This window comes from Sinocyclocheilus anshuiensis, unplaced genomic scaffold (genome assembly GCF_001515605.1).
Source record: "Sinocyclocheilus anshuiensis isolate Anshui unplaced genomic scaffold, SAMN03320099.WGS_v1.1 scaffold451, whole genome shotgun sequence".
Taxonomy (NCBI): domain Eukaryota; kingdom Metazoa; phylum Chordata; class Actinopteri; order Cypriniformes; family Cyprinidae; genus Sinocyclocheilus; species Sinocyclocheilus anshuiensis.
In genome coordinates, this window is record NW_015549630.1 from 1,421,755 (window position 1) to 1,449,352 (window position 27,598).

General features: G+C 38.5%; 2 protein-coding genes across 9 annotated transcripts in view; both read left to right on the top strand.

Moving 5' to 3' along the window:
* The window catches only part of LOC107659619 (serine/threonine-protein kinase ULK1-like), a 22,322-nt gene extending 6,746 nt beyond the window's left edge, over positions 1-15,576 (top strand). The window contains exons 6-28 of the mRNA XM_016448638.1: positions 1,595-1,768; positions 2,128-2,201; positions 3,733-3,834; positions 5,387-5,445; positions 6,269-6,351; positions 6,473-6,523; positions 6,613-6,701; positions 6,994-7,117; positions 7,220-7,265; positions 8,388-8,459; positions 8,738-8,845; positions 8,942-9,051; positions 9,580-9,648; positions 9,733-9,851; positions 10,366-10,541; positions 10,704-10,816; positions 11,222-11,347; positions 11,462-11,628; positions 12,790-12,968; positions 13,067-13,185; positions 13,329-13,486; positions 13,582-13,717; positions 14,024-15,576. Coding sequence (XP_016304124.1) covers positions 1,595-1,768; positions 2,128-2,201; positions 3,733-3,834; positions 5,387-5,445; positions 6,269-6,351; positions 6,473-6,523; positions 6,613-6,701; positions 6,994-7,117; positions 7,220-7,265; positions 8,388-8,459; positions 8,738-8,845; positions 8,942-9,051; positions 9,580-9,648; positions 9,733-9,851; positions 10,366-10,541; positions 10,704-10,816; positions 11,222-11,347; positions 11,462-11,628; positions 12,790-12,968; positions 13,067-13,185; positions 13,329-13,486; positions 13,582-13,717; positions 14,024-14,079 — 2,510 coding nt within the window. The 3' untranslated portion in view covers positions 14,080-15,576. The remainder of the gene's footprint in view (positions 1-1,594; positions 1,769-2,127; positions 2,202-3,732; positions 3,835-5,386; positions 5,446-6,268; positions 6,352-6,472; positions 6,524-6,612; positions 6,702-6,993; positions 7,118-7,219; positions 7,266-8,387; positions 8,460-8,737; positions 8,846-8,941; positions 9,052-9,579; positions 9,649-9,732; positions 9,852-10,365; positions 10,542-10,703; positions 10,817-11,221; positions 11,348-11,461; positions 11,629-12,789; positions 12,969-13,066; positions 13,186-13,328; positions 13,487-13,581; positions 13,718-14,023) is intronic.
* A 415-nt stretch (positions 15,577-15,991) lies between these two features.
* The window catches only part of LOC107659618 (E1A-binding protein p400-like), a 41,446-nt gene continuing 29,839 nt past the window's right edge, over positions 15,992-27,598 (top strand). For 7 of the 8 annotated variants that reach the window (XM_016448629.1, XM_016448633.1, XM_016448635.1 and 4 more), the window contains exons 1-6: positions 15,992-16,185; positions 22,224-23,590; positions 24,242-24,349; positions 24,562-24,646; positions 25,009-25,128; positions 27,156-27,547. In XM_016448629.1, coding sequence (XP_016304115.1) covers positions 22,256-23,590; positions 24,242-24,349; positions 24,562-24,646; positions 25,009-25,128; positions 27,156-27,547 — 2,040 coding nt within the window. In that variant the 5' untranslated portion in view covers positions 15,992-16,185; positions 22,224-22,255. The remainder of the gene's footprint in view (positions 16,186-22,223; positions 23,591-24,241; positions 24,350-24,561; positions 24,647-25,008; positions 25,129-27,155; positions 27,548-27,598) is intronic. The other variant, XM_016448636.1, reaches the window with a different exon arrangement.

Below are 27,598 nucleotides of genomic sequence, written 5' to 3' on the forward strand. Positions count from 1 at the left end.
CTACTTCAGTCTGTGTGCATTGAATTTATTTAACACACGAGTTTCACAATTTGAGTTGAATTACTGAAATAAATGAACTTTTCCACGACATTCTAATTTATTGAGATGCACCTGTACATTGTGAAAAATGAAAATTCATTTTTAGATTACATTTAACAGTTACTAAATTATTAGAGTTTTTATACAGTGTTTAGATGGCAAAGGCGATCTAAATGTAAAAATACTGAAAATGGGCATGAACAATTGAATAGCCAAATATCAGACAATACTGTATATATCCAATAGCAGCTGATACTGATTAAAAAAAGAATATTGTCCTCTAACTGATATGGTTAATTTATTATTTTTTTTTAAATATACTAGTATTGTTTGTTTTTATTCTTTTGAATAAGCTTTTATTTTTATATTTTATTTTTTTAATTTTAATCACGTTTTTATTTTAATTTGATATATTTCAGTTTTAGTTGAATTAAATTTTTTATTTATTTCTAGGTATTAATTTTAGTGCTTCAACTTTACTTCAGTTTTAAAGTTGTGCTGAAGTAAAAATTCCAATTTACTTCAATTTTAGTGTTTTAATCAGCTTATTTCAATTTCATCTTATTTCAGTTAGTCACCAAGGCAACATTTCTGATTTTGTTAGTTTTTCATCTGATGTTTACCTATTATTTTAGCTTTATTTAAATGAGCAAAAATATTTTGATAGTTTGAATGAATTATAATAACCATGCTTGATATATTGTCCTTTTATGTCCTTTTTAGAATAACATTTTTGCATTGTTTATTCATCAGCATCTTGTTGATTTACAAAAGGATGATGCATCCTAAAGTTTGTATAATAAAGATTGATTGTTGACAGAATTTTAGGCCAAAGTGAGTTTCTCGAAGGTTGAAGCGTTGAACTTTCTTTGGTCTTGGACTCGCTCTTGGAACTGCAGAGACATTTTCAGCAAACAAACAACTTGCCTGATCTTTCCTGAGAAAGATAATTCGGGACCTCTGAGAATAGCTTGTTTCACACATGTGCTGCCACAAATAGAGCCCCTTTGGAAGTGGTCTCATCCGCACACACACACTTCTTCGGGGTTAAAATACATCTTCATCTAACCATAAAGTTTCCAGCGTGGCTACATTTACCAGGTTTGCGTTGGCCACTCTGTTTTAAGCGGTCAGACTTTGTAGCGTTGTTAGGTCCCATGCCAGCCTCATCAGGGGCCGTGTTTGCCTTCACCCGCTCACCTGTTGCCACAGACTCACTGGCACAGAACCAAGATCCCCTGCTGAAACTCAAGCCACAGCCTGACCTCATCCACCCGTCAGTCTGTTAACTGCCCTGTCCTGCAGTGGAAAAATATGGGGGCTAAAAATAAGACTTCATGAAACAAGCATGTTTTGACGGGAAGGAAAGCGGTGACCTGAGAGAAGGGGGGGGGGCTTGGGTTTTTGGAGGTGGATGCCAGCCAGACTTTTTGTTTTTGGTGGACGCTAACTCTATGTAAACAATGATGTAATATCCCACAATTCAAAGAGTTTTCATCAGAATAATCCTATTCTGGAATGAAATCAGTTATTGCTCCTAACTCTTTCTCCATAGCTAAAGGCTCTCTGAGCGAGGACACGATCCGTGTGTTGCTGCAGCAGTTAGCGGGAGCCATGAGTGTTTTAAGGAGTAAAGGCATCATCCATCGTGACCTGAAGCCCCAAAACATTCTCCTTTCGTACAGCACTGGGCGCAAGTCCAACCCCAACAACATCTGCATCAAACTGGGTGAGTGTGCCGGGTCAGAGTACACCTTCTAAAGGAAACGCAAAGACTGGTTAGGATCAGTTTGTACTGATTATGAGGCTATGAGATTATGAGTTATCAGCTTTGGCAGTGCTTGGTTGTGGTGTTTTTGTTCTTGTGTTATGACTGCGGTTTGTTTTAGGTGTTGACGACGTTATTCTGTTTGCTCTTGAGTGTTTTGTAGACACACTACGTGTCTCTACATAGCTGTGTAAAGTCAAACAGCTAAAAGACACTCTTTGTAAACATTTGTGCACCATCTTTCACTACCAAAACAAGTGCTCAAATTGAGTGCTTGGCACCATATACATTGATTTTTCTTTCTCTCTCCGTCTCTCCAGCTGATTTTGGCTTTGCACGGTATCTGCAGGGAAACACGATGGCTGCCACACTCTGTGGCTCTCCAATGTACATGGTGAGTGCTTGACTTCATGTTTTATATGATCCAAATTCTCAGGAAAATAGGGCTGCATGACTTGGGGAAAAATCTAATTGTAATTTCAATTTAAAATGTCCAGCCAGACTTTTTGTTTTTGGTGGACGCTAACTCTATGTAAACAATGATGTAATATCCCACAATTCAAAGAGTTTTCATCAGAATAATCCTATTCTGGAATGAAATCAGTTATTGCTCCTAACTCTTTCTCCATAGCTAAAGGCTCTCTGAGCGAGGACACGATCCGTGTGTTGCTGCAGCAGTTAGCGGGAGCCATGAGTGTTTTAAGGAGTAAAGGCATCATCCATCGTGACCTGAAGCCCCAAAACATTCTCCTTTCGTACAGCACTGGGCGCAAGTCCAACCCCAACAACATCTGCATCAAACTGGGTGAGTGTGCCGGGTCAGAGTACACCTTCTAAAGGAAACGCAAAGACTGGTTAGGATCAGTTTGTACTGATTATGAGGCTATGAGATTATGAGTTATCAGCTTTGGCAGTGCTTGGTTGTGGTGTTTTTGTTCTTGTGTTATGACTGCGGTTTGTTTTAGGTGTTGACGACGTTATTCTGTTTGCTCTTGAGTGTTTTGTAGACACACTACGTGTCTCTACATAGCTGTGTAAAGTCAAACAGCTAAAAGACACTCTTTGTAAACATTTGTGCACCATCTTTCACTACCAAAACAAGTGCTCAAATTGAGTGCTTGGCACCATATACATTGATTTTTCTTTCTCTCTCCGTCTCTCCAGCTGATTTTGGCTTTGCACGGTATCTGCAGGGAAACACGATGGCTGCCACACTCTGTGGCTCTCCAATGTACATGGTGAGTGCTTGACTTCATGTTTTATATGATCCAAATTCTCAGGAAAATAGGGCTGCATGACTTGGGGAAAAATCTAATTGTAATTTCAATTTAAAATGTGATTAAAAAACAAAGTATTAATAAATTAAGTATTTTTAAGATTAAGATTATATTATTATTACTTAATTAAAATATTAAACAATAATAAATAATAATATTAATGAATATTATTTAAAGGTATTTAAGAAAAATAATTATTTTATTTTACAGTACAGCTGTATTATATCTATGGTCTTTTATTTAGCCACTTTCATTCAACCACCTTAAAGCTTCTCTTTGGTTGGCAACAGCTGGTTTATAAACGCTTCTACTTACAAGTATGGGAAGATGTTAGCGCGTATTGCATTCCCAAATGCATTGAACCGAGCTGCTCTGAGACACTGAAAACACCAGCTGCATGTGTGTAAAAGAACATAGTGCCGCGCTTCACTCTAAAACACACGGCACATGTATTTATTTGGATTTCATAATCGTGTAGCCCTACAGGAAATTTACAGTATATGTCACAATAAAGTGCTGATTTTATTTATTAAAATAATATAACCAAGTATTAGATATTCAGACTTACTCTGTATGACTTACTCCAGATATTTTTGAGTGACTACAGCAAAATACTGAGACTGCTACTCATCTTGTTCATTTTTACAGGCTCCTGAGGTTATCATGTCACAGAATTATGATGCCAAAGCTGACCTGTGGAGCGTAGGGACCATCATCTACCAGTGCTTGACTGGCAAAGCCCCATTTCAGGTCCGTAACATACACACAACACTTGCAAAAACAGACTTGATGTATGACCCTGAAAGAGAAAGCATCTTTTCACCTGATATTCACACTCATCTCTCTCCTTCATTTGTGGATGCTTCTGTGGTCATGGTTTTAAATTCTCCACTATATATTCTTGGACTTCCTCTTTAAACACTGTGGATTGATTTAATGGGAAAGTTCACTAAAAATTAAAATCCTTTCATCATTTACTCCTCCTCATGTCTCTGGAACAGACCAGAATTTAAATTGTTATTCGCTGAAAATGTTTCATGGAAGAAAGTTTTAAAATTATTTAGTCTTTTATGGCCGCCAAGGCTACATTTATTTGATCTAAAATATAGTAAAACAAAAAAATATTGTGCAATATTATTTAAAATGTAATATTTTATTTTAGATTAATATTTTTGTATATTTTAGTGTATGCCTAATATTATTGTTCAATTGTTCTTGCTGAATAGGTATTAATAAGCATATAATTAATTTCCTTTTTTTTTTTTTTTACTACAAATGCAAGCAATGCCACCGAATGTTAGTTTCTACTGCGTCAGTCGTGATCGTTCTGGATCGCTTCAATTGCGAAAGTGCAACTGGCTGGCACCACTTAGCTATTTATGCCCTGTAAAGTGTGAAACATTATTGTGACATCTTACTGATAAACAAAACCACATGCCTCTGCAACTAAACACACCCTCTGGTTTACTAACAAACACTCACACCCATACATACACTCATGCCCATTCACATGGGTGGCATCTCTGTAGTTTCACTACCAGAACAGGGAGTTCTTTTTTCTTTGTGATGATCATATTGCAAAATATGCATGTGTGTGTGTAGTTTGTTGCTGCAATACTTCCACTGAATATTGCCACAGGCTGGTCATTAGTTCAAAACACAATCCTGAAAAGGTGACGCGCATGTCATTAAGTATTATTTGGATTCTTCAGCTAAGCTTTTAGCCAGGTGCTGCTGTTAGCAGGGCTGATTTGTGGGTAAAGTTTACCCAGTTGACCTCTGGTCATAGAGCTTCCAGAGTCCAGACGGCTAACATGTGAAGCCCGTCTGATCACACGGTCACAACCGCATCTATTTATGGGTTTGTATTTTTAGCTTTTAGAAAGAGTTGGTAATTTATTAGGAATTCCTGACAGTCCTGTAACGCAATGTCAGTCTGTGAATGGGTCAAGATGGGTCACTGAGTTCATTTAGATCACAGATCAGTTGTCTCTATCCTAACCATTGTGTTTATCTCCTCCTGCATGGAAATACTGCTTCAAGTGCTTGTTCCTGCAGCCATTAGAAAGCCTTTATGATTCGTAGAAACAGACGCTCAAGCTTAAGATTTAACCTCGGACCTGGAAAAAATGTGTTTACATCCCAAACAGCCAGAGTTTACGAAGATGAATGCAGTTATACCATGTGATGAACTGCTCAGTACTCACCACAAACTATAACTCAGTATTATTGTCCATACAAATTATTCAGATGATCAATGAGTAATAATGATGTCAATAACATTTCTCAAATACTTTTCCAGGCGAATACTCCTCAGGAACTGCGGCAGTTCTATGAAAGAAGCCGGAGCCTGAGTCCCAGGTAAGTGACCCTGAGGACTGTATGTTAGTCATCAGTCAACATGATCCAGTTTAGTTTGGCCACAACAGGCGCAAAGGTCCCTGGTGTCATAAATTTGACAACTTCAGATTACCTTTCAAAAGTTGTTTGGGGTTGGTGAGATTTTTTTAAAGAGAATAATACGTTTGTTTCAGGAATGACGAAACTGATCAAAAGTGACAGGAAAGACACTTTTATAATGTTACAAAAGATTTCTATTTAAAATAAATGCTGTTCATTTCTTTTAATGATCTTTCTGTTCAGATACTGAGATATTTGACCAAACTGTTTTTTGAGCGTCAAATCAGCATATCATAATGATTTCTGAAGGATCGTGTGATATTGAGGTCCGGAGAAATGGCTGCTGAAAATTCAGCTTTGGCATCACAGGAATAAATGTTATTTTAACATATTTTAAATTGTAATAATATTTCAGAATATTACTATTTTTACTGATCAAATAAATGCTGCCTTGGTGAGCATAATTACAATTCTTATCAACCCCAAATTTTTAAACAGTAGTGTACCATAGCTCATATTTATATGTTATGAATGTAAGGTTGAATGTAAGGTTATGATGGTGCAGTAGAACTGGTTTCCTTTCTCTCATTGTTTTTCCATATTTCAATTTCTTTCCATCATTCATGGTAAAGTTTTATTTATTTATGTAGACCGTTGCAATGTTTGAATTCATGAGTATGACTTTTTTTTTACTTACTCTGTCAGCTCAAAGAGCTCTTGCACGACAGTATAAACATGTGACCATGTGATTCCTGTCAGTGTCTAACTCCGCTGCTTTTCCCAGTATTCCACGGGAAACCTCCAGTCACCTCAGGCACCTTCTACTTGGGTTGCTGCAGAGGAACCATGGGGAGCGCATGGACTTCGGTCAGTGGACAGACGTGCACAATCACACACTTGACTTTACAACACTCCTCAGCAAATCATAAACTGAGACATTGTAATTTCAAGGAAATGATTATAATAAAGTGATTATGGTCTATTCTAGATGAACTTTTCCACCATCCTTTCCTGGAGGCTAGTACATCCATGAAGAAATGTAAGATTGTGATGTACATCACTTTGTTTATCCAAATCTGCTATAGTTTTGGTTACAGTAAGATTTCAGTTTGTTTATTATATTCTTAGCCTCTCCAGTGCCCATGCCCACCTATCCCAGCTCTGCCTCTGGTAGCTCCAGCAGCGCTTCCTCAACCTTTCGCCTCACTCCTACCCGGGTACCACAATAACAGCACATGATGCATGAATTTTAGGATCTCTTTGAGGTGTACTGTGATTTTCATGTATACAGTAGCATATAGCTACACTACCATTCAAAAGTTTGAGGTCAGTTTTTAGAAATTCGTACTTTTATTCAGCAAGGATGCACTTAATTGATCTAAAGTGACACTAAAGATATTTGTAATGTTACAGAAGATTTCTATTTCAAATAAACGCTGTTCCTTTGAATTTTCTATTCATCAAAGAATCCTTTTGAACAGTAATGTATATGAAGTTTTTTCGTGACAGTCTGAAACTGAAGCTCCGAGGCCCCTCCCTCAAACGAACCCCACACCATCTCCAGGTTCCCTGCTGAAAGACTCATCTTCCTCAGACTCTGATGACTTTGTAATGGTGCCGGCTCAGTTCAGCAGTAAGATGAGCTTTCACACGCTTTGACCTACTTTGGATTATGTAACAGACAAAACTGCTTTATTTGCACAAATACTAAATCTCAATCTAATAACTCTTGCAGGTGAACTAGTCAGTGCAGGAGGGCAGGACAGTCTGATGCGCAGCGGGTAAGTGGGTTTTTTCATCTTTTTTCATTTTTCAACATTTTTTCAATGCCTTTAAGTGTTAAAGTGACAGGGCTCACCCACATAGCATATATAGTTACATGTAGCATGCTCCTCAACTGTAGCCTGCACATTCATATAACACACATGCACAGAAGCATTTTGTTTCTGCACTTAATATAATGGTTTGCTTGCTTGCCAGCATGTCACGTGTCGTGAATATTCATTTTAAGGCTGTCAGTTGACCTTTGTTTTGACCTGCTGACCATTTTTATGGTTCTGTGAAGAGGGCTGTTTACGCATTGACACATTTGTGCAAAGAAAGAGGGAAGACCTTACAGTCTAAGACAGCAAAAATCTCTTACCTTTCCACAATAAGTTTACAAATACATTCTAGCAGGTTTTTTTAACATACGTGTCTGTCAACTTATGCATTTATGACCTAGTTAAGAGACTAGTTAAGATGCACATGTTTGTAAACAACCGTTTAAAAGTTTAAGAAGTGTCTTATGAACATTAAGGTAATGATTAAAAAACTGTAAAACAGTAATATTGTGAAATATAAAATAATAAAAAATATAAATGTTTTCATATTTGTTTTTTACAAAAATTTTAATTTACTCCTGTGTTTTAGACAAGTATAAACAATTATTTTGCAAATCCATCTGAATCAAGATAATGTTTTAACAAATTCTTTACACATTAATTACAAATAGCTGGAAAGATCATGGAAATCAGTATTGTTACTGTTAACTAAAATTGCTATTAAAAATGTTAAAAAGGTTAATTTAATAAAGAGATATTTTACATTTAAATAAAAAAATTAAAAGGATAATTTAATTTAATCTGAAAAAATATACATTTTAGATGAAAAACTTCTATTTAACAAACTAAATTCAAAGTTAATTTATTCGTTTTTTAAGTTTAAATTGAAGTACTAAAATTGCTATAACGAAAACTGAATTAAAAATTACTTAATTTACTCCTGTGATGGCAAAGTGAGCATCAGAGACTTCTTTCAGAAACATTAAGAAATCTTACAAACCCAAATTATTAAGCAGTGTTATAATTATACAGCTGAATGGTTTAAACATAACTGTGTACATGTCTTTGTCCTATTTCTAGAAGCTCACTGATGGGTGTGGGTCGGATGCCATCATCCTCCCCTTCTGTCAGAGCCTCCCCAAGCCCTTCCAGGTACTGTGTGTGTTTTAGTATGGAGATCAGCATTTAATACTGTAGAGACTAAAAACATAACACACTCTCTCTGAAGGCGAGCAGCTCACATTAAACAATAGGCTTTGTTTGCATGTGTGAAGTGAGAGACAGCTGTCTGAGTTAACGTGACCAGAGAAAGCGGGAATTCTAGAGATGAAAGTAATTCACAGACCCCCAGGGAACAAATGGTTTAAATGTATGTTTGTGCACATGACATGTCAATCATTCACCCCTTCTCTCTCACTCTTTCTCTCTAGGCCTCTGGAGTCGTGTGCCAGTAGTTACGCTCAGTCCGTGCCTGTTCCAGTGCCGACACAAAAACACAACTACCAGAGGATGGAGCAGAATCTACAAGTGTCTGACAGGTTGGGTTTATCTCTATATCGCTCTCTCTGACATAAATTAGATACATAAATGCGTTTGTGATTCCCTAATGCATTCCCTTATTTCTCTAATTTCAGGACAGCAGCACCTGTACAACACTGCTGCTCAAATAGGGTTCCAACATGTGGGAGAATCGGGGCTTCCCCAGAATCAGCAGGATCCAGACCGTATCTACCCTCCCCACAGGGTAAATAAAGCAGCTCACTGCAGACCTGTGTGTTGATTTGCATACTTCACTAATTGAGGAAGAGACTCTTAACTGTAGTTTTAGTAGGAAGCTGGAAATAACAGAAATCTTTTGCAAATCCGTCTGAATCAAAATCATTTTTGAAAACCATTAACAGTTATGGAGATCAGTGTTGTTTTTGTTAACTAAACTGCTATTAAAATTATTTTTGAAAATTGAAATACAATATAATTATTAAATGAAAAACGTGTTAAAAAACTACAAACTGCTAAATCTAAAACTCAAATAAAAATAATTACAGCTATATATAAATGTTATATGAATAATAAATATTTACTCAAATTAAAATGAAACTAAAAATATAAAAATAAAAGCTCATATTCAAAATATCTGTAAATAATATAATTACATATAAACAATACTAAGATAACAAAGGTAGAAATTCATTGGTCAAATGTGAGGAGACTGCGTGTTTTTGTAGATCATATACAGTAGAAGATACTGATGATTTGTTTATTCCTTTTTCAGTGGAAAATGTTCCTGAAACACCCAATCAGCCTGAACCTGTTGGCAGCAGGACAGGGTTGCATACCGCAGGTAAAATACCGTTTCACTGCATATCAATTTGATTTTTTAAGACTTCTCATTCTAACTATCCAACTGTCTCTCTTTGTCTCTCAGATGTGTATAAACAGCCTGGTCAGGTCTCTCCTCTCTTCACTGACATCACAGCCATGGACAAAAACCAAACCCACAGACTCAGGGGACATCGGCACAATCCAGAATCTGTCGTGCACAGAGTGAGTAGCCGTTGCATAACATATAACATAACATAACATATAACATAACAACATATAAAAACAGCTCCATCACCATAGTCATTAGATTTAACACAGAGATATGTATAATGCATGATTACATTTAAAACGCATTCATCTGAGTATTTGGCCAGTTATTTGGTATGATATTAAGTTATAATTTTTTTAAGGAAATTAATACATTTTTTTCAGTGAGGATGCATTAAATTGATCAAAAGGGACAGTAAACATTTATAATGTTACAAAAAAATGATTTTTCGAATAAATTCTGTGTTTTGTGAACTTTCTATTTATTAAAGGATCCTGAAAAAAAAAAGTATCACGGCTTCCACAAAAATATTAAGCAGCACAACTGTTTTCAACATTGATAATAATAAGAAATGTTTCTTGAGCAGCAAATCAGCATATTAGAATGGTTTCTGAAGGATCATGTGACACTGAAGACTGGAGTAATGATGCTAAAAATTCAGCTATATGTGACTACATTTCATTTCAGTGGGATTTGTGTCGGCAACCCATCTCTGGTCAAACTCCAAGTACAGTGTTGGTTCAGAGAGGCCTGATCTCCCGAAACAAGACCATGTCTGAACTGAAAGATCTGGCACAGTACCCGGCTACAGGGCCCCGCGTGCCACTTCTCAGGCCAGCGGAAAGAAGGGACACCGTCAAAAGGTATTAGTCAACTTGGCTTTAGTTAAGGGTGAAGAAAGCTTATGATGCAGTTATGATGATAATTTATATTTTATAATCAGCACTGGAATTACTGCTGTGATATGATTGCCGTTAGATGAGTTTGTTCCCTAGAGCTGTGTTTATGGGTCATTTGTGTTGTAGGTCATTAAGTACCGGCCGTCTCTCAGATAAGCTGCTGAAGGCTGTGTTTGGACATCAGTTTGACAGGAGCAGCTGTGAGAGCTTAAATTCAGAGAAACCCATGGACACAACAGGTAGAGCTCTTTCTTTTCTTTTCTTTTTTATTTTATTTTATCTTATGCAGTAATCACAAATGATTAGAATGGTTATTGAAATGTTGTGGAAATTCATTGATATGTTTTCTTTATATCTGCAGTTAGTCATAGATAATGTTTTAAAGGGGTCATATGATGCTTTTTTAAAGATCATTATTTTGTGTATTTGGTGTAACAGAATATTTTTACATGCTTTAATGTTCAAAAAACACATTATTTTTCAAATACTGTACATTATTGTAGGTCCTCTATGCCCCGCCTCTCTCAAACGCTTCGTTTTCTACAAAGTCCCTCCTTCCGACAAGCGCAGTTTGAAATCGCATCATATGACCCCTTTAAAAATCCCATGCTGTTTAAAATGGCATTGCGTCCTGATCTCTGTAGCACCCCCTGGTGTCAGTGATGGCACAGAGCCAGGCTCAGGCAGTCCTGCTAGAGTTGTGTTCATGCTGGGCTCTCCTGAATATGGACACACACCTCCTCATGCCACTCGACCTAGACGCTTCTCAGGTGACACTTCCATTATTTTACTTTATGAAATTGAAACACAAGTATTATATTTGCATGTTATTGTATCTGTTATACTCGCAATGCATCTTCAATTCACCACATTTGCTGTTGAAGTGGGCACTCCCAGCCCAACAAGCCCTGGCTGGACCTACGGTCATGTGCACGAGGCTTACAGCTTGCCTGACAGTCTGCGATATGGTTACACAGATGCCATGGCAACAAACCTATGTGAGGGTGTGGCCTTTGTGCTACCTGAACTGCCAGAGGAGACGCTCATGGAGGTAAAATAATTGGGCTATACATTATGTATGAAGGATACAGTCATTTAGACAGTCAGCCAGATAGTTATCATCTTAAAATAAAGGATGACCAAGATGGTCTTGCATCATCCTGAAGGGGTTTATTTTTTTGATAATAACTGACATTATCTTTTATCAAATAAATAGTGACATATTAATGTGACATATTAATTTTTAGATTAATTAATTGTGTCATGTGAGAAGATGGAGATGATATGAGAGACATTAATCTAGCACAAATATGTAGAAAATCAATTGCAGGGGTTAGCGGTCAATTATACAGTCATTATGCAAAAACACACTACTGTTTAGGGTTGATAAGATGTCATGATTTTGAAATAGGTCTCTTATGCTCATCAAAACTGCATTTATTTGATCAAAAATACAGTAAAAGTGATAAAATTGTGAAATATCTTTAGTTTGAAATAACTGTTTTCTATCTGAATATATTTAAAATGTCATTTATTCCTGTGATGACAAAGCTGGATTTTCAGCATCATTACTCCAGTCTTCAGTGTCACATGATCCTTCAGAAATCATTCTAATATGATGATTTGCTGCTAAAAGAAACATTTCTTATTATTGACCATGTTAAAAACAGTTGAGCTGCTTAATATTTTTGTGGAATCTGTGATACATTTTTTTAAAGATTATGTGATTAAAGAATGTTTAAAAGAACACTTTTGTAACATTATAAATGTATTTACTGACATTTTTTATCTGTTTTAATGCATTATTGCTGAATAAAAGTACTAATTAATAATAAAAAAACAACAACTTCTGACCCCAAACTTTGGAAGTTGTAGTCTATATCAGTGGTTCCCAACCCTGGTCCTGGAGGCACCCCAACACTGCACGTTTTGCATGTCTCCTTAATCAAACACACCTGATTCAGGTCATCAGCTCATTAGTAGAGACTCCAAGACCTGAAACTGGTGCGTCAGAGAAAGGAGACATGCAAAATGTGCAGTGTTGAGGTGCCTCCAGGACCAGGGTTGGGAACCACTGGTCTATATGACCATAGAGTTTCATTATTGACCAATCAGAACTGAGTATACTAGAGAGCAAGTTATTTTACCTGGTATTATGTGTTTTGTTGAAAGTTAATTTCAGAATGTGATGTCTACCTCTTCTTCACCACAGGAGGGGCATACAGACTTGCTGAGCCAACTGCGCTTTATTTTAGCCTTTGCCCACTGCATCACAGAGGTCGCTGGAACAAAGGACTGTGGGATTGAAAGGAATATGGCACTTGATGCTTCTTTCTTAGAGCAGAGCGTGGTGGTGGCCGACCAAATCAGCCTGCTGAGCCGTGAGTGGAGGTGAGACACATACATAAACACACACACACACGTTTTTATGTGTGAAGTCTGTGATATGTACACTATACACTGTGAGTGATGTGCACATGTGTATGTAGCTCTGCAGAGCAGCTGGTCCTCTATATGAAGTGTGCTGAGCTGCTGTCCTCTGCGCTTCACACAGCGATGGCTGGGATCAAAGAAGGCACACTCTACCCATCAGGATCTGTTAAACAAGGCAAGTCATAGAAAGTTAGAAAACTAGAAACAGTCTTTATATAAAATAGAAATCTTTTGAACCATTGTAAATGTTGCATACGATCAATCAAAAATTGCATATACTGTAAGACATTCATTTTATGTCATGTTATGTACTTGCAGTAGTACGTAAGCTGAACGAGATGTATAAGAAGAGTGTGAACTCCTGCCGTTCTCTCACTGAGAAACTCCAGCTTTTCTTCAGCAGCAAACAAAGACTGATGGACCGCATCAACAGCATTACCGCTGAGAGACTCATCTACACACACACCATTCAGATGGTATGAACATATATGCATTGTGTTTCTTATAATATGAGGAGAAACATATGAGTATAATACGGAGTGTGAATTGCGTTACTTTCTTATGTGATCAGGTACAGACAGCAGCACTGGACGAGATGTTTCATCATGGAGAAACCTCTGTGGAGCGATACCATAAGGCCTTACTGCTGATGGAGGGTCTGTCCTTAATTATTACAGAGACTGCAGATCTAAACAATATCAACAAATGTAAGTATGACACGCATAGACTACCGTTCAAAAGTTTGGGGAAAGAAATTAATCCATGCATTAATATGATCAAAAGTGACATTCAAAAGACATTTATGATATTACAAAAGATTTCTATTTCAAATATAGATAGATAGATAGATAGATAGATAGATAGATAGATAGATAGTAGTGGCTGCTGAAAATTCAGCTTTTCTGTCACAGGAACAAATTTTAAAATATATTCAAATCTAAAACAGTTATTTTAAATTGTAAAAAATATTTATGACTCATCTCTGAGTTTGTCTGTCTGTTCTGTGTCTGTAGGTAAACAGTGTATTGAGCGGCGGCTCTCCTCCCTCCAGCCCAAAGGATGTGTGTGATGAACCCTTGTTGTTTTTGCTCTGCATCAAACCCACAACATCTACATCTCATTTCATCCCAGTCGCCATTTGAAATTCTGTAAGAGGAAAAACTCACACTCACCCACTCATTAAAAATGTGATACTTGGCTTCCAAAGCCCAAAAAAAAAGGTGAGAAAAGACTTTTCATAATAGACAGAGATTAAATCTCTATTGATATTTGTATATATAAACAAAAGCAACATCTGCAGACATAAACATCTATTTTGTTCACTGTAAAAGCATATTGAGTGAATCAAGACGGCATCATTGGTTGAATAGATGTCATGTTTAAATGCTTTGACCTCTGGATCTACACCAACGCATGATGGCACTTCCTCAGAGATTAATTTAATCTTAGCACTACAATGTTAAAGCCAGTGTTGGAGTCTGAATGAGTAACAGCTTGGATGCTTTTCATTCTATCGCACTAAAACATGCCTGTAGCATTAGTCTCATGAAGTTACATGGAATGATTCTGTTTTTGATGGACTTATTCTGCATGTTTTTGCATGATTCGGAGGAAATGATAGTTATCTGCTGTATCTGAAGGGAATTCATAATAATGACTTATAATTAAACCTCTGTGGTCACCAAACCGTTGTTGAAATAGCAGCCGGTGGTGGATGTGTACATTCAGTGTTACATCTCTAAGACTCTAATGTGGCAATTGACCAAAATTGTGGCAAACCTTTGTAGACCTATTGATAAAGACTGTCAGTTTCATATGTTGTCATATGAGGTTGGAAAAAAAATACTTGAGATTTGTATTATATTGACAATCATACTGTTATTCATGTGTGTGTGATACAGTGAAGCACTTTATAAACCCATTTGCCTTCTGGATGCCTGAAAAGAACCACTGCAGAGACAAGCCTAATGGCTCATTTCGGGTTAATTAACACCTGAAAGTCAAAGGAAATGCAATACAAAGACAGTCAGTATCTTGTGTGTAGCATTTTATATTTATCCGTTTTAGCTGTCAGTCTGAAAGTGGTTTTAGTTTGCAGTTTGCTTTAGAATCTATTGCAAGTAAAGGACTTTTGCACAGCTTGCTGGGATGACTAGGTCTTTAGTTTTGTAGTGATTTGATAGTGCCTTAAATGACCTAGCTTGTTTAATCTCACTGGACACTCAGAGAGTTACAATCTGTTATACTTCCAGCGTTTCATGTCATATTCATTACTTGCACTATTTTTTGCATTTTCCAATGGCAATAACTCTAAAGGTGTTTTTAACTTAAATGATAATACATTTAATTTCAAGGTTTTTTAGTCAGAATTGTGTAGAATGATTGATGAATGTGCACGAACATGGTAAATTGAGAACGATTGACTATTTGTATATGTTGTTGTTACAGTATTTATGTGTTTTCTGGTGTTTTTGTCGTTTTATTTCCATTCGCAAAGCCTAAATGAAATATATGTGCAGAATGCATGTGGTATGGGTGTGTGTAATTGAATAAAATTTCACTTTTATATTTACTTTGTGTATGTTGATTCGTTTCGAAATATGCTATGAAAAGTCTTGTCTTTAAACAGTTACTGGAATTGTGGGTCTAGAAATAACTAAAATTCAACTATTTGTTTTCCTGGTCAATCATGGTGAAAATGTTAAAAGATTTTACGTTGCCAATATTTTAAGGTATTAAAATGTGTGTTTTAGGGCTAATTCATATGGATAAATTACATATAATTTCGTCTAATTAATAAATTCTCATAATGCATGCGAAGTAGTAACTCATGGTGCAGCCAAAGAGTGCAGCGCTGCAAGAAAACGAAGGGAAGCAAAACCTGTGGTAGTCCCGCCCTCACACATACCTTGCGTTTCTTTCTCTGACGCGATTGGACAAAAGCCCGTCAGTCAAGTAAACGTCACGCTCTGAGTCGAGTGTTTCCGGGTATTCAGAGAAGAAAGAAAAAAAATCGGTCTATCGTCATGTTTCACAGAGAAATATCTGTCAAACGCCTATATCAGTTTAATTGAGCGTTGTGTTTGTGAGAGTGGAAACACGCAGGTGTTTTGTCACTTTGACTCTGAAGATAGAGCTACAGTGGATGGTCGGAGCGCGGGACGGTGATTTTACAGTAAGTGGCGTGTGTTGATGTTTGTGTTTAGCGGGCGAGCTAATGCTCTGCGAGCGGAAACTCAATATTCTTCTCTGTATGTTCGCATAACCTACACCACTACATATACTTAAAGAATACACACACGTATGTTAAACGTGTTCTCACTGGATAAGAGGAGCTAGGTGTCGATAAGCGGAGAGTGGGTGGGTTTGTTAGCAGTAGCAGGCTGTGGCTCACTATGTCAGTCAGCCTTTAGAGCAGAGAGGGCTTTACTAATAGTAAACACCGTGTTGTCAATTCCACAGTGGGGGTTATTCCTTTCTAAAAGGTAATAAGGTTACTGCGTCCCCTCCGAAGATACCATAATTACTAGTGTAAAACCTTAAAAAGATAACAGCGTCTGATTCAAACAGTAACTTGGGAATCTGTCAGAGGTTTTTCTATTACGTTGTTTCATTTTTTGTTGACAGTGGCAAAATATACTTTTAATGTAATAACAGCAGCTGTAGTAATTGTAATTTTTTTAGCTAAAGCCTTTGTTACCATGGTGAATTTCTGTGAGAGGTGGAATAGATGACAGGCAATAGCTAATCGATACAGTATTGGTTGTACTGAACGGTCACGTCATTGTTTAAAAACAGCTTTACACAAAATCTTGATGTTAATGTTTATAATATTTTAATATATTCACGCCTTGTAGTCGCATTTAGAAGATTTGTGCAGGCGATAATATATTTACATTTTGCGACAATATAAACAATCAAAAATTAAATTGTCAGTATACTGTATGTATAGATATTTGTTTTACATTGATTTGTGAATATTGTGACTTTGTTGCTTTAGATTGGAATAGATTTGCGTAGAACCCTTGTCCTTATAATAAGTCCAGTGCCTTGCGAAAGTATTCTTACCCCTTCATTTTTTTCACGTTTTGTTATGTTGCTGCCTTATGTTAAACTGCTTTAAATTACGTTTTTTTCCACATCAATCTACACTCCATACACCATAATGGTAAAGCAAAAAAAAAGTTTTTTTTAACATATTTGCAAATTTATTAAAAATAAAAATTTAGTTGAAATTTAGCTCAGGAGCATTCCTATTAGGGCTGCACAATAAATTGAAATGGAATCAAGATCGCGATTCGACAGAAGCTGCGATTGTCATGCGTATCTTTCAGTGAAGCACGGTTCTGTGATCAGCAGTAAATCTCCATCCAAAGGCCAGAGGGTGCTCTCGCGCTGAAACTCCAAATACGCCTCGCAGAAGAAACCCAGATAACTGCAGCTGAATAAACAGATGTGGCAATAATTAAGACCAAACTGAATATGGTGTGTTTATGGTGCAATGAATCGCCTGTGATTTTGAACGCGATATTGCGTAGCTTGTCAGTGAACTATGGCTCTGTGTAGTAAATGCCGCTCCATCTGAACGCACGTGCTGGAAAAATCTCATTAGATTATTTGCACAGCCCTAGCTCCATGATCATATATGCAGATGGGAGAAATCTACAGAAGGACAAACATCACTGCAACACTCCACCGATCTGGGCTTTATGGCGGTGTGGCCTAACTCAATCCTCTCTTCAGTTAAGACACATAAAAACACACTTGAAATTTGCAAAACAGCACCTAAAGGACCCTCAGACTCTGAGAAACAAGATTATCTGGTCTGATGAAACTCAATTCTAAGCATGATGTTTGAAGGAAACCAGCTCTGCTCGTCACCTGCAGAGTACCATCCCAAAAGTAAAGTGTGCTGGTAGCGGGGCTGTTTTTCAGCAGCAGGGACTGAAGGAATCGTCAGAGTAGAAGATAAGCTCAGTGCACCAAAATATTGAGTTGGCCTTAATGAAAACCTAATCCAGAGCATTCAGAACCTCAGACTGGGCAGAAAGTTCACCTTCCAACAGGACAATGACCCTAAGCACACAACATGAGTGGCTTATAGACAACTCTGTGAATGTCCTTGAGTGGCCGAGCCTGAGCTTGAACCCAATCAAATATTTCTGGAGAACCTGAAAATGTGCATCTGCCCCCATCCAACCTGACAGAGCTTGAGAGGTGAAGAGGTGAGGAGAAGAATGGCAGATAATTGCCAAATGCTGATGAGAAAAGCTTGTCGCATCAAACAAAAAAGACTTGAGGCTGTAAAGGTGCTTCAGCTAAATATTTAGTTAAGGGTATGAATACTTATGCAATGTACTTATTGCAGTTTTTTTTTTATTTTTAATAAATTTACAAAGTTGTGACAATTCTGTTTTTGCTTTGTCAATATGGTGTATGGAGTGTAGATTGATGTGAAAAAAAGTAATTTAAAGCAGTTTAATATAAGGCAGCAACATAAATAAACATGAAAAAAATGAAGGGGTATGAATACTTTCGCAAGGCACTGTACACATCGCCTTGGATGAGTGATAGATTTAGTAGATTAAAACAATTATTTTCAATAGCTGATAATGATATTTAGACATCAATATTTAGATTTTTGAACAAAAGTATTTAATTAAAATTAATTTTTTTTTAATGTATTGACAAGGCTGTTTGTAGATTTCATAACTGACACAAGGAGGTAATATTATTACATGTTTATTTACATAAACATATTTATGTTTGCAGTTTTATTACATGGTCATTATAATCGGCCGACTTTTGGCATTTTTTAATTAAACGGCATCGGCCGATTAGAATTGATGCCGGAAAGTTATCATATTCATAAGTTCAACAAGTCGTTTGCATGTGAAAGTAGAAACACGTTCAATTCAGACAAAACTTCTGGGCTGATTATAACGTGCATGTTAACTTTCCTCATGAAATGTGTCTGTGGGTCCGACAATAGCCTCCACGATGTCATATATTCGCTCGTGGCCAGCGCACTCTTAAGCAGTTATGAGCAGCAGGCAGTGCAATATGTGTGAAATCTTTTATTTTTGTTATCACTATGGCCATTTGACTTACAGCAGTGTCCAGTGTTTCCTATACATTGAGTTATTTGTGGCGGCTCATCACAATATCAAAACTGACCGCCAACAAAATGGTTTTCCAAAAGGCTTATACTTCGTTGAATAAAATGAGCGCTTCACATTTCAAAATTAAAATGTAGCGCGGGTGTTTTTATATGAATGTATCTTTGAAAAGAACCGACTGTCTTCAGAAAAGCTTCGATGTCATTTTCATTTCGTCTTTCCTGTATTGCCTGATGAGCAGCGCTTATTTGATTACAGCCTTTACTGGGGAAACCGCTATATCTCCAGCTCCCAAAGTGCCTCCTACTGTCAGAGAATTCATTTGCAGTCTGTGGGAAACACTGGCGTCTGTCAGCAAACATAAACAAAAAGCATCCTTCAGAACTGTTTTGAGAAGGTGCTTAAGTTTTGAGCCATGTATTATTACTCTAAATTGGGCTACTACTACCATTACTATCTTGTACCCTGCAATAATCATTTGCTCAAACTCACTTTTATGAGATGAATGGGGGAAAAAAAAGAAAATCGGCCAAACAAATCGGCATCATATATCGGCCGTCGGCTGCCCTGATTTCTAAATATCGGCATCGGCCAGTGAAAAACCCATATCGGTCGACCTCTATATATATATATGAGGATGAAAATCTTTCATGCATCAAAAAGTTCATAAAGACATTGTAAAAGTAATCCATAGTAATTTGAAGAGGCAGTCGCTTTATAATGATGAATTGATTTACTTACAGCTTTTATTCAGATATAAACATTGATCAACGCATAGCATATACATAGAGCACATCAAATATGGTAAACAGAAGCATGCTTGCATGACGTGTGAGAGCAAACCTCATTGTTTCTTAGGCGTCCATCATACCATATTTAAATAACGTTTTGGAACAGTGGACTTTCAATGGAGCTACAGAAGTCTCTCAGGTTTCATTAAAAATATCTTCATTTGTGTTTTGAAGATCTGAAAAAAAGTTATTCCGGTTTGAAATGACATAAGAGGTAAATTAATTTTCGTTTTGTGCACATTATTCCTTTAATTGGCCTGAGCTATATATTGGTCTGTCTCCACAAATTATTAAAGGGGTCCTATTATGCTTTTTCACTTTTTTAATTTTAGTCAGTGTGTAGTGTGTATGTTTGGGCATTAAAAAGATCTAGAAAGTTACAAATCTCAAAATCCACTCCAAAGGGAGATATTTCGTTTTTTTAAAAATCCCTTTTCAAGAACTACAACGAACGACTCGTTTGGACTACAGCATTTGTTTTCCGGGCTTTGTGATCTGTAAGTGCCCTGCGAAGTGGACATTACCGGATATTCCTCTTTGAAGGAAGCGTATATGTTCCATACAAAGGGCATTTAAGTGTGCGAGACGTGAATTTAAATTGTATTTATTTACAGAGGTAACGTTATATTATGTCCCACTTCACGCTTCTCTAGTAAGTTTCGTTTGTGTGTGAAGACGCTGCAGGCAGCGGCGCAGCGCAAATCTGTAAATGAATATTCCGAAGTGAAGTAAACTTCAACGGATTTCCCCTGCTCCGGGAGTAGGGAGCAATGGACACTGTGTCGGGACCATGTCAATCGGAACACAGTTCATGCACGGAGCTCACTTCTAACGAGATGATCTGAATCAGGTGTGTTAACAAAGAGAGACATGCAAAACATGCAGAGCAGGGGTACGCGAGGACTGGAATTGAGAACCGCTGGTCTAGAGCAATTCTTACAAGTATAACACGACGTAACGTTAGCTGGGCGCCACGGACAGACGCCGAACGGCGCCGCCGGTGTGCGTACACTCATAGAAAATAATGTATTTGAATTTTAAAGACGTGGCGCGACGCTGCGCTTCTCGTCCGGTCCGGTGTGCGACCGCATGAAACGCTGTTTTTTTCACCTCCGTGCCCAAACGTCTTTGTTTGGGCTTCCGAAAGCGGATGATGTCAGGAAACAGTGGTTGCAATTTACTTTTTAACTCTGTTCCTGAGCATTATAACCCCAATTTGCTATTGTGTGCTGCGCATTTTACTGAGGACAGCTTCCACAACACGAATGAGTAACAGTCAGTGTTGCCAACTGCTTTCAACTGAACGTAGCTAAAACTGGTAGCTAAATGTCACTAGATGACATCACAATGGCAAATTCACTGATCTATATAAAGATGAACGTAGATCAGTGGGCAAGATGAGAACTTAGATAAGGTTTGTCCAAGCAGTTGCTATATTTGTCCCTAAACTTTTGAAAAAAGTCTCAAAAGGGGCGGAAAAGTCACTAAATCTAGCTACAAGGGATGCGCCGATCCGATATTCATATCGGGTATCGGCTCCGATAGTGCCATTTTTCTCGGATCGGGTATCGGTCAGAGAGGGCCGATCTAAATCCGAAAAAAAATGTTTTTTCGATTGTGCGAATTATTCTGTGTTACTTCTGAAGCCATATGATAGTAATGAAGTAGTCTGTATCTAGTAGATTGTAAAAGAATGATTATCATTTCCACACACAGAGATATATAAATTCTACATTTATTTAAATGAGGGAAAAAAACTTCACTGGTATCGGATCGGTATCGGTATCGGCCAATACTGAACCCTAGGTATCGGAATCGGTATCGGAGGCGGAAAAGGCAGATCGGAGCATCCCTAGACAAAGTAGCTAAATTGGCAACACTGGTAACAGTGCCGGATTCCAAAAGCTTTTGTTGAAAGATGGAGCAAGGGGCGTGGCAGTATGAACACCGTCTAAGCTGTTCGCCAATCACAACGCACTGGGACAGCTAACCAATCACAACACATTTTGTTTTTCGGAAGGCGGACCTTCATCAAAGCCGGAACTAATCAAGCCGTTTGTGCCAGGCTGGGGAGAAAGGTATTTTAATAATGTAAATTATGTGAAAAATAATGCGTTTTTCGAACCACCAAGCATGAGAGCATGTTCTAGTACACTCCCAAAACAAAATCAAGACTTTGTAAAAGAGCATAATAGGACCCCTTTAATGACTTTTTCCATGGAGGTTTAGTATGAATTTCTATATCTTTGTCTAACCGAAATATATTTGGATGGTAGAAATATTGCACTGTTGTCTCCCCACAGAGTGTCTTTTAATACAGTTGAAGTGGCACGCAATGCACCATGGAGGAGGCCCACCAAAAGTGCAGAGGAACCTTCAGAGATCCAAGTCCTTCACTGGATCTGAGGCAGAAGACCAACAGCAGCAGCAACAACCACCACAGCAGCCCAAACAAAAACAGCAGCAGCCCATGCCGGTTACCCAACAACAGCCAGCAAATGCCAATCACCCCCAGTCACCGGTGACATCTTTTGCTCCGTCCGCCAGTCCCTCTGCTCCACAGTCTCCCAATTACCAAATCATCATGAGTCGGAGTCCGGTCACAGGCCAGAACATGAACATCACTTTACAGAACGTGGGACCAATGGTTCCTGGGAGCCAGCAGATCACCCTTGCCTCTCTTCCTCTCCAGAGCCCAGCATCCCCTGGCTTTCAGCACCAGCCCCAGCAGTGGAGGTTCGAATCCGGGTCTTCGTCTTACGTGATGACATCACCCTTGCCCCAGACAATGCAACCTCAAAGTCCGACCCAGCACAGTCCGGTCCCCATACAGGCTGTGCCCAGGCCGAGTGCTCCTGGGTCGGCTCTGGGAGTGTGCGGTCAGAGCCCGACGCGGTTTGTGGAAGGAGGTATAATGGTTAGGCAAATCAACTTGAGCAGCCCACCTGGAAGTGGTCATTTTGTGTACCAGGATGGAACAGGATTGGCTCAACTGGCTCCGACAACGGCAGGTGCCGCTCAGCTGACCTCACCTGGGACACCAGGGGCTGTCAGAGAAAGACGCCTGTCCCAGCCGCACTCTCAAACCGGGGGCACCATTCACCATTTGGGGCCGCAGAGCCCTGTTGCAGCAGGAGCTGCTCTCCCGACGTTGGGCAGCCCTGGGCACATCACCACCTCCAATCTGCCTCCTCAGATCAGTAGTATCATCCAAGGCCAATTAGCTCGTCCCATGATTTTTGAGAAGACGGCGCAAGGCGTTGTGGCTGGTGTAGCGGCCTCTTTTGGGGTCACATCCACCATCCCTCCACCCAGCCCATCCAGGAGCAACCCTCCCCAGGGCCTCACCAACCAGTCCCTGACTCCCACCAGCATGAAGAAGATGCAGCCGAAGAAGCTGGAGGAGATTGCACCCTCAAATCCAGAAGTGGCGCAGTTGAGGAAGCAGTGTCTGGAGCATCATGCAAAGAAGATGGAGAGTCTGAAGGAGGTGTTCAAGGATTACCTGATTGAGCTCTTTTTCCTGCAGCATCTGCAAGGAAACATGATGGACTACATTGCTTTCAAGAAAAAGGCCTGTGTGCCTCTCTTCACCTACCTGAGGCAAAATGATCTTGACCTTGAAGATGAAGAGGAGGAGGAAGAGCAGTCTGAGGTCATCAATGATGAGGTAAAATATGTGTTTGGCTCTAACCTACAATATGTTTTCAAATATGCCAAAGTTACATTTTCAGCAGCCGTAATAGCGGTCTTCAGTGTCACATGACCCTTCATAAATCATTATAATTTGCAAATTTGCTGCTCAAGGAAAACATTTCTTATTATCAGTGTTGAAATCAGATGTGCTGCTTCATATTTTTTTAGGGTTATTTTGATCATTTTTTTTATTTATGAATAAAAATATAAATCTTAATATATATATGTGTGTGTATAAAAGTGTGTGTATATATATATATATATATATATATATATAATATATATATATATATATATATATATATATATATACATACATACATCTCTTTACTGTCACCTTTTATAAATTTGCATCCTTGGTGAATAAAATTATTAATTAGTATTAAAAGTATTGATTTCTTTCAAATTCTTTAAAATCCCCCCCATAAAAAAAATCTAAATATATATCAATTCAGAAATGAATATATTTTTAAGTGATTAGATCTAATCATCATGTGATGTCTTTGTGATCCATGAAACAATTTTTTTTTGTATGGAACTCTTGCTCTCTTTTTCATTTGTAAATATCAAGATGTATTTTTCTCTGGCTTTGTATCTTTCATCTGTTTCTATGACAACCTCTCAGGTGAAAGTAGTGACTGGAAAGGATGGACAGACGGTGACTCCTGTTGCTATAGCTACACAACTCCCACCCAACGTGTCTGCAGCGTTCTCTGCTCAGCAGCAGTTCCAGGTGATGGAGGCTTCCTTAGTAGAAATGTGAAGGAGGAATCATTCAAAACATTTCCAAAATGTTAACATTCAGTATGATAGTGCTTTCATTATGTGGTTTGACAGAATTGTGACCTTAGTCATAATCAGGCAAGCTTTAGTTAAGGTCACCAGTACTGTTTTTGCTGTGTGTGTGAATGAGACTTTCACTTTGGTTTGTTTTCGGTCTCATAGACCCATGCCGGGGTGGCAGGTGGCAGCATCTCGAACCCTGTGGACATGGAGGCTTTCAAACGGCAGCAGGCCATGGCACAAGCAGGTAGGGTGACGTCAACGCAGGGCAAAGGTGGAAGCCTGTTTTGTTTTCATTTGTTTCTTTATTCCCCCTTTTGTTTTCTGCTTTACTGTTTGCTGCTCTTCCTTTTTATTTCTCCCCTTCCAATTCGCTTCTGCTTACTCAGTATTCCAGCATCTTTTCCCAGCTCTGTGTTTGAAGCCTGTAATCCAGAAAACGGGGAGCGGAGCTTCCCAACAGCTACCTGCTGGTGTGCAAACATCATTGCCATGTTTCAAGTGTTATTTCTCCTTCTTTTGGTTTTTCCTGTTCTATATCTGATTTTTTTGGGAGGGAGTTTTTTTTTTTTTTTGCGTTTTGAGGGTATTGTGTGTTTTGCATCCCAGATCAGGCTAAGAGGTCCCGGATGGAAGTGGGTCGGCATGGGATGATATTCCAGCACCCCGCTGTAACTCCTTTAGGATCTCCCGGCGTTCCCCTCCAGCAGCTCATGCCAACAGCGCAAGGTAGGAGTGCCGTTGCGTCTCGGGACAGATCCGCTCTTGTTACCATTATTCAATGCTGCTGGAGGTCAGAGTTCATTCCAGAGTTCCCAAAGTTGATCCCACCTTTTTTTCCAAGCATCATCTACCAGTTGTGATCCACTTGTTGGGACTCCGTTCAGACATGGCCCTCATTTAAAATCTTTCTCTAAGCATCAGAGGGACAGCTGGGCAGAAGATACAGCTGAAGATCAATTTGGAAGACATCACATTTTTTTTCCATTTATGATTTGCTCATTAGTTCCTTGAACCATTCACCTCAATCAGTTTACGTTCTTCTTTGCCATATTGGCATCTCTGATTCCATCCAAGGCTCATCAGATGATGAGCCCCAAGCTGTCTACTGGGATGTCCTATTTCACATAGTGTTTGTTTTGCGTTTAGTTCTGCGGTTTTATAGTTGACATCTCCTTTCCTGATCCTACAAAGCTCCTCCTTCACTTCCCTAAATTCACTGCATTGTCAACTTGGAATCTAAATGCATTTTCGGTCTTGGTTCCCTTTTCGTTTCTCCTCGTTTTATGGTCACCATGTTTTCAGTTCCCACCCTCATCTTCGGTTTCCATAGCATTGCTTCATGACCTGATGGTGAGGAGCCGAAAGTGGCGCTCAGGAAAGGCCTTATAATCAAGCAGATTAACCTCAGAAAGCTTCGGAGCTGACAAATTGACGTAGTTGGTTATTTAGCTCATGATGAAATGCTAAAAGAGGGAGATACTTAGCGTTTACAGCTGGGCTTTACCTTCTTCTGTGCTAAACTTCCCTTGTCATTCCTCTGCTATACCCTCTGCTTTGCTGTTGTGTGGCTCGAGTATTAACACAGATGTTCCAGACATTACCTGCTTCGTGCATGTTCATGAAGTGTGTCAGTGCTTCAGTCGTGTCCATTACCTTTCTGTGCCTTTTTTTTCTTTCGAGTTCTTCTCCTGTTTTTGTTTTATTTGGTTTCTTTTTTATATCTAGACTTTTCCACTTATGGATAGTTCAATGGTAATGCATGATTAGTTTTGTTCTTCATAGTAGTATTCTTAAGCATTGAACTAAATATTTTGATTTTCACATTTACGAGTTCTAATTTTCATTCATTAGAACATGTATATCTTTCTTGATTTTTGTTATGTAGTCATTGTGACACGAACGGTATTTTTCATTAATGTTCCCTTTTCTCCAGCATTGTGTAACACATTGCTGGTAATTCATAACATCATATCCATAAAAACAAAAGAAGTTTAGTTGAAACACAAATGGGTAAAGTCGTGTCTGAGTTCGATTGCACCCCACAATCAAAATAGATGTTTAGATCCGTAAAGAATGCAGCACTGTTTTCGTGACAATAAAACATCTTAATTACTGTACTATATTGTACTGTATTACAGTGATTTATTTTAAATTCTGTAATATTTTTTTCCAGTACAAATTGTTGGCAGTTTTACATTTTACATTAACAAAAATGTGTAAATATTTTAAAGTGTTATATAAGATAATAAATTACATTCAAGTTACTGTATAAAGTCTTTTTATAATAATAATTATAAAATAAATATTATCTAACATCAAGGTAATGAGAATTGGAGAGACATGGTTTTAATTGTCATACAAATAATGTTTCAGTTAAAATTATTTTACTAATCTTAAGTATAATTTCTTATTTCTTCTGAATTGCAGGTGAACTATGACTCACACGTGTTCTTTTCATTTTATCCAAATACAAGAAAAATGACATCAGATATCAAGAGTTATTTAAAGTGTCAAATACAACATTTTGGCCTTTCAGTATGGGCCTTTAGGGTGCTTATAAAAATATTTATAACAAAAAAAATGACAGAGAATGCAGTCTGGTGGTCTCTAGACAGACATGAGCTAAGACAATATATTGTGTTTCCAATTCTTCATTTTCTCCTTCTATGGAACTCTTCTTTGCTCTCCATTTCCCTCTATCTTTCTCTTTCCTCTCTCTGTTCCGTTTCCTTCATCTTGCCCCCCAATAACAGGAGGCATGCCCCCGACTCCACAAACGGTCCAGATTGGTGGGCAGAAACAGAACCAGCAACAGTACGACCCGTCCAAAGGTCCCCCGGTCCAGAACGCCGCCAGCCTCCACACGCCACCCCCACAGCTTCCAGGCCGCCTCCCCCAGGGTGGGCTCCCTATGGCTGGCCTGCCTCTCTCCCTGTCCCAGGGCCAGGCCATGGTGGTGGACCAGCAGGCTCCAGTGGCTGGTGGTCGGCTCCAGGTGAAGGTGCAGGGTGCCGGAGCCGTGCTGGCTCCAGTCAACCCACATGCGCAGCTGCAGGCACAGCTTCAGCAGATGAAGTCAGGACTCCACCTACAGATGCAGCAGCAACAGCAGATGCAGCAGTCGGTCATGCAGCCTGGACAGGCAGTGAGTATGCTATAAGACATTTAGGACTATGCCACAGAAAACCACATTGAA